Source organism: Pteropus vampyrus, unplaced genomic scaffold, assembly GCF_000151845.1.
Source record: "Pteropus vampyrus isolate Shadow unplaced genomic scaffold, Pvam_2.0 Scaffold423, whole genome shotgun sequence".
In the NCBI taxonomy this organism is placed as follows: domain Eukaryota; kingdom Metazoa; phylum Chordata; class Mammalia; order Chiroptera; family Pteropodidae; genus Pteropus; species Pteropus vampyrus.
This window is the reverse complement of record NW_011889204.1, coordinates 657,826-664,766: the sequence shown is the minus strand read 5'-3', so window position 1 is coordinate 664,766 and position 6,941 is coordinate 657,826. Positions and strand designations below refer to the sequence as shown.

The following is a 6,941-nucleotide window of genomic DNA, read 5'->3' as shown; positions in this document are numbered from 1 at the left end:
CTCGGCTGGCCATAAACAGGGACTGACCGTTACTGTAAGCTTTTGAGTCACAGCTCAAAATACAAACTTTATTTCTGAGCATGAAACAGAACTTGGACTCTTTTTTTCTCCAGTAAGACGTTTTATGAGACAGGGGCATCTAAGCCAAGAAGCCTTGGGAGATCTCAACTTTTAACGGAGATGTTATTTTAAGGAGCTTAGTCATGGCAGTGAGATTTACTGAGATTCTTCATATTTCACAAGTCCAAAGAACTGCACCCCAAGTTTTAAACGAGAGACACGCACGACTGAAAGACCAGCAGGGAGGGTCACAGAAAGCTCTGTCACTCCAGTGCAAAGAGAAGCAGGGACACAGCGACATGCAGGCTCCCTCTCCATAACTCTCCTTCTTTTAGGTGCATTGCTTTTTTTTTTCTTTTTTAAATAGATGAGATTTAATTTTAGCGACCCCTTGGTTGCTCAAGACAAAATGGTACATTTTAAAATACGGAATTGTTTTTCTAACCTAGTATAAAAACCACTCTATCTTCACAATAGGATAGACTCTTTCTTCTTTATATTCAGATAGAAATCAACTTTTGGGCGTTTTGCTAACCCACAAATTCTAATGAAGAAAAATTATGATTTATAACCATAAATATAGGTCATCATTTTTAAAAATACGATTTAGGGCTCTAAACTCTAGAAAAGTCATCAGTTGCTCATTTCCTGATGGGGCCGAGTCAATTAATGACAGAAATGCTAAAAGATACTATTTCTGTATCTTTTTTTTAAACGGCTAGGTGAGAATAATCTAACATGCTGTATTGTCAACCTGTTTTTATTCTAGTACCATTTTTTCACGTAAGAACTTCCCACTCCACGCACTTTTCCTGCCCTCCTCAAAAGCTTATGGAAGTCCCACTTTATCCACGAAACCTTCCTATCGAGACACATAGAATAATGATATTACCCAACCATTCAGTTAAAAAAAACACCTGCATCTACCATCAAATTAAATTGGTGGCGACTCTGTGCCTTGTGGTCTTTACAACTGTAGTTGCAGGAGGAAGGGACAAAGTGGTGACAACTGGCTGTCGTGACACTGGGCAAGGGCCCCAGTCCCAAGTGCTCTGCGGTGCAAACCTCTAAGCTCCACGGCAACGCAGCAGTGCGGGGGTTTCCTCGGGCACAGACACACAGTGTGCCTGCCAGACTCACTCCTGCTTGGCTATCCTAAGAAAACTCAAAATAAAACTTAAAAAAGGCTTGAAAACCTTGGTCTCCTTGCTGAAATTCAAATGAAAGGTCTGTAGAAAAACACAGGCTCTTCTATTTGTACTTCTCCTCCCATGTTTATTTTGTCTGCAAAATTGGGGCACTTATCAGAGACGTAACTGTTCCTGGCAGACAGTTATCCTCAGAAACTTCAGGGTACGCTGGGGTGACAGGGGCTGGCAGGAAGCCAGGAACTGGGCAGAAGATTCTCGCCACATTCCCTTACCCAGCGTCATGGAGTCCAGCGACCAAATCTGAAAAGGGACTAAGGAGACCGAGTCCAGAACGAAGGCAGTTTTCTGGGACCCAAAGTATGCGGGTGGGGTGGTGGCTTTAAAATGTGACTGCAAAGTCTCTGACACCCTCCCATCCGGAGGGTTTGGGATGTAATCCTCCTCCTCTGAATGGGGGCTGGGCCTTAGGAATCGGCTTCTAGCGAACAGAATGCAGCAGAGACGACAATGAGTTCCTTCAGAGGCTGGGTTAGAAGAGGTGACACAGCTTCCGCGGATATTCACCCTGGGAACCCAGGAGAGTCCACACAGGACTCCCAAGGGCCTTTGCTGAGAACCCAGTTGACAACCAGACTTGTGCACGTGGGTGAGGAAGCCGTGGAGACGGCCCCACCCAGCTCCGACTGCACCCATGGGACACCCCAAGGGAGAACTGCCTAACTGAGCCGGAGTTCCCACGCCATGCAAGTCGATGATGATGATGATGATGACGATGAGGAGGAGGAGGAGGAGGAGGAGAAAGAAGAGGAATGGACACCTTTTTATGCCTCTAAGCCTGAGGCAGTCTGCCAGGCAGCAGCAGAACAAAAGCAGCGGGGCTGAGGTCACTGCCAGGAGCCGCAGAGCAAGACCCACACGCCAGGCCCAGTTTATGACGCCCAACATGCTGGCTACGAGAAAGCTAGCACGGGACCCACGCCAGCCAGGGCCTGGGGGCTGGACCAACGCCGCAGGGAGCAGGCCTGGGGGGCTGAAGAGACCTCCTGGGATGTATCCTTGGATGGACAGAACTGTGCTGGGGGCACAGTGACCTCAGAGAGCTCCAAGGCTGCAGCCTGGAGACCCTTGGAACACTCCATGCTGACCCCAGGAGGCCACAGCTGTACCTCTGCTCCTCCGTGAAGGGCCAGCTGGGCCTGTCCCCACTGAGCTCCAGGAGGGGCTGCACGGCTGGCAGAACCAGAATTCAGAACTGTTGGGCTGGGGATAGCAAAGGCTACAAAGGACGAAAACAAACATGCGAACTCCTCCTCTGAAGCTACTAAAGGCTCCCGCGTGTCAAAGCTAAAGCACTGCTCATTTGTCAGGAACCCGGAAAGCAAGAGCTAAACCACTTCCTAACGCCCCCTTTCTTTAGAAAACTTTAATTCTCTATAAAGAAACACGGGGAAACAAGGGCAAGAAGTTTTGAATCCTCGCTAAGGTCACTCTGCTCTGAAAAGAGTAAATGTGCTATTTCTCGTAGTAAAACGCCACCTGCTGGGAACTGAGGGTGATGCGTCAACAGTCACCGAGGCATGACGCACATCACACACTTTCCAACAGAATACTCCAAGCGGTTTTTGCAATGCAGTACCAAAGACGAGACCCAGGCAAAGAACCCCAACTCTGGGCACCAGTTTCATGTTAACTAAAGTTTTTCTCACCTTTCTGAAAACTGAACAGTTCTGGTAAATATCACTAATCGTGGAAAACCATCTTATACTAAAAAATTAAGAGTGGAATTCCTACTTTGAATGTAAAAAATGGAAAAGCTTTATGAGAATGGGCACTCCATATTGCTACTGAGATAAGACCCCATTAGACTGGTTCGAGGTGAAGGTGGAAGACACTAAAATCGACCTTTCCCCACCCCCTAGGCTGCCTTGTAACTGCGCTGCTGCAGTTACGTTGGCACAGTGCTGAGATTCTCCGCACTTGTCCACGTCTCAGTGACCTGACATGCGAGATGAAGCTAAAAATAGCGGCCTTCCTGAAAAGGGGGCCTCAAGGAATCACAGATAAAAATGATTGCGGAGTACTTCATAAATATGAAGGCTTTTAAAGGCCCCATTTTCCAAGTCTGTGGAATTCTATCTCATGACTTAAAACTTGAGTTGGCAAAGTTGCTACTAAAAAATTTTAATCAAGATGATTTACCTTTGTGACTCTGTCCATTCTCCTTCTGGGATGGAAAAGAAGTTCAGGAAAAGGCACTCGGGGTGCAGCTCTCAGGGTATCTCATGCTGTGGGGCCGGTCTGAGGAATGGCCTCGGCAAGGTGGAAAGAGAATTCTCAGGACGGTGAAGGCCACCTCGTGTCGCCATAAATAGCCAAGACAGTTACTGACTTCCCTACATGTGGAAGACTCACCTTCAAGTAAATCCTCTTCTCTCCACTCAATTGCTTCTGTAAGTCCAAGTCTTGTACTATTTTAACAGCCCCCTAACTGGCCTCCTTACCTAACTCTTCAAAAGACCTTCCCCACTGCTACCAAAACATTCTAGTAAAAATGCAAATCTGGATTCATACCCTTTAACTCTGTAACTTCAATGCTATAGCTTTCGCCTGAGGACGTTGAGATGGGGATGAAAAAGGCTTCGTACAGCCACTCTGGAGCCAGACGGCCTGGGCTGTAACCTCGGCTCCCGAGCGTCTGGCCACACGACTGAATCAAGACAGGTATTTAACCTGTTTTGTGTGGGCTTCTTAATTTTTTAGCAACAGCTTTTTTGAGATGCAATTCAAATATTATATAATTCACCCATTTAAAGTGTACACTTCAGTGGTTTTCAGTATAATTGGAGTTGTGCAACCATCACTATGATCAACTGTAGAACGTTTTCATTGCCCCGAAAAAGAAACTGCATTCACGGTCACCCCCACTCCCCGCCCGCTCCAGCCCTAGGCAACCACTACCTACTGCCTTATAGACTGGCCTCTCTGGGCCTTTCATACAAATGGAATCATGCAACGTGCAGCCTTTTGTGTCCGGCTGCCTTCACGGAGCATCGTGTTTTCAAGGTTCATACAGGTTGTAGCGTGTCTCAGTAATCCGTTCCTTTTTTACTGCCAAATTATATTCCAGTGCAGGATATGCATTTTGTTTATCTGTTCATCAGTTGATGGACACTTGGGTTGTTTCCAAATTTTGGCGATCCTGAATAACGCTGCTATGAACAGTCCTGTACGAGCTGCCATGCAGCCATGTTTTCTCTTCTCTTGGGCATAAAGCTAGCAGTGGAATTGCTAGATCATACGGTCACCCTATATTTAACTTTTGAGGAAACAATCTGTTTTGGAAGAACCTGTTTTGGAAGACTATTTAATGATATGGGGAAACGTTCTCTTCATTTGACAAAAATATTAAAAAATACATATACACGTAGAGCTATCTATCCTCATTTATTGTAGACATTACAAACTTTTGTGTACTTGTATATAAAAATGTGTTTCTGTGTTTCCCAAATTTTCTAGAAGGAATATGATCAAATTCATAATCAGCAATACAAAAAGAGTGATTTTTTAAAAAAATGTAACCATGACCATGTTATTCTCCTGCTTAAAACATACCTGCGGGACCTCACACCCACCTCCGTGATCCGGCCCCTGCTCACGCCCTGACTTTCTGTCTCGATCCCGCGCCAGCAGTGCTCAGTTCTTCGTGGTTTCCCAAGCAGACTGGCTCAGTGCTTCTGCCTGAGCTGTCCCCTTGGCCTGGAGTTCCGAGCCTTCATTCTGTCTGCCTCACGGACTCCTGTTCTATTATTTAAAACCCCGACTTGGCTAAGAGAACTATGTCTTGGCCTTTTCTTTGGATCCTAGCACAATATTCAACTTAATATATGTGTTGAACTGAACGTGGAAATATATTTCCACAGAACAAGGAAAAGAAAGGAATATTTATAGTTACCTGCTTTATTTCAGTGTATTTGCTTCAAAACATGTTGAACAGGATGAAAGGTGTTTGCAAACTGTGACGTGAACAGCTAACAGCTGTCAAGCACTTACTATGTGCTGGACTATTTTAAGCAAGTTTCATGTATTAACTCAACCTTCATATTATTTCTATGAAGTGGGTGCTATTATTAATATAATATGATTTAGTATATAAATCATTTCTTTAAGTATAAGCTGGGAAGTATTTTTTAAAAGAGTATTAAAATAATCCTAAGCCAGGTTGGAAAAGCCCTACTTTCACTAAAAACTGCCATTTTATATGGAATTTTAAGAGGAAAAAAGACTGGCTAGGCAAACATCATGGTATGTGGGTAGAGAGAATACCTGAACAAAACCGTGAGGTTACAAAAGCAGAAAGAAAAGCTGCAGCCCAGCCCGACTGTGGACAGTCCCAGGGGAGGCCAGGCACTGAATACGGGCAGTAGGGAGCCACTGAAGGCTGAGGCAGCTGAAGAAGAAACGCGTCACGGAATCCCAGGGGCAAAGGTCCGGTTACGAGTCCAATGCTTTGGAATTAGAAAGGAAGCAGGTCCTATGCAGCAAAGTGGCCTCAATTTTTCATTAAATTAAAACAAACAGCAACTCTATAATTCAAAGGGGTATTTCCTGTTATGAAGTAACTTTTGATACATTCTCATTCAGAATAAAAAAGAGAGAGGCGCCCTTAAAGACTAACGGGCTCTGGGAAATCAGCCTCCGGGGGCGGCGACCTCCGTCCCACTCCGTCTTGGACGGGCTCCATTTACACCTGTTGCCTGCGCTCCGTCCACTTCGCACCCTTTGTAACTCTCGAAAGTGTCCAGATTAGAACTGGATCGTGATGATGGCTGCACAACTCTATATGTTTGCTTAAAATCATTAAATTTTATACTTACAATGGGTAAATTTTACGGTGTGTAAATTATACCTCAATGGAGTTGTTTTTTAAAAAGTCCCGATTTGAATGACAAGTTATACGATCATTCAAACCATAAGCCAGGGCCTCGAAGCCTTAACAGTAGTTGGCTGATCTTCCAAAAAGGAAAAATTATTCCAAGGCGTTCTTTTCCAAAAAGACAAGCTTTTTTTTTTCCTACTAAGATAGTTTCTAGGCACGTGATATAAAAATAAGACCCTAGCGAGTCTCAGAAACTCAATGCCAGAGAAGGCAACCCATCATAGGCCTTGGCACAGCCTCCCATAAATGCTTCATTCGCTTCATAAATATGAAAGCGGCACTCCCAATTAACCCTATTTATGAGGCAGTCCAACACCAGAGGTGGCCTCTGTCTGCTTTGAAAGGATACATACAATGTTAAAAGCTTTGGTGTGTCGCCGGCTTTAAAAACTAAAGCCAGGAACTTTTCCAACTTCGACTTTAAATCTGGAGTCCAAGAATCCTGAAAGGAAAATAAAAAAGAAAATAAATAAAAGCACTAGGTCTCTAAATGCTGACAGTCTCGTCGAGTTGCGGCCATTACGGTTAAACAACAGTTACTGAAATTGAAAGCGGCTGTCTTGCCAGGGGTGTGACGTTGTGAAAAAAAAGTTAGGGCATCTGACCAATTCATTTGTAGAAGATTCCAGTGCCCACAGCAGGAAGAAAGGACAGCGTTCTTTCCTAAACAGGAAAAAAGTAAACTTGTACATGATTTGAACATTTCATGTGATTTAAACACAAGCATGAGAAGTAACCTGATTAGGCTACCAAAATTAATTCATCACAGTTTAGAGCAAAGGTGGCACCAGCAG

General features: G+C 44.5%; 1 protein-coding gene across 1 annotated transcript in view; it reads right to left on the bottom strand.

The window, feature by feature from the left end:
* The window catches only part of ARMC9 (armadillo repeat containing 9), a 103,892-nt gene that overhangs the window by 82,195 nt on the left and 14,756 nt on the right, over nt 1-6,941 (bottom strand). The window contains exons 6-8 of the mRNA XM_023523855.1: nt 6,753-6,810; nt 6,497-6,625; nt 3,411-3,435 (exon numbers count right to left, since the gene is read on the bottom strand). Of these exons, the coding sequence (XP_023379623.1) occupies nt 3,411-3,435; nt 6,497-6,625; nt 6,753-6,810 (212 nt within the window). The remainder of the gene's footprint in view (nt 1-3,410; nt 3,436-6,496; nt 6,626-6,752; nt 6,811-6,941) is intronic.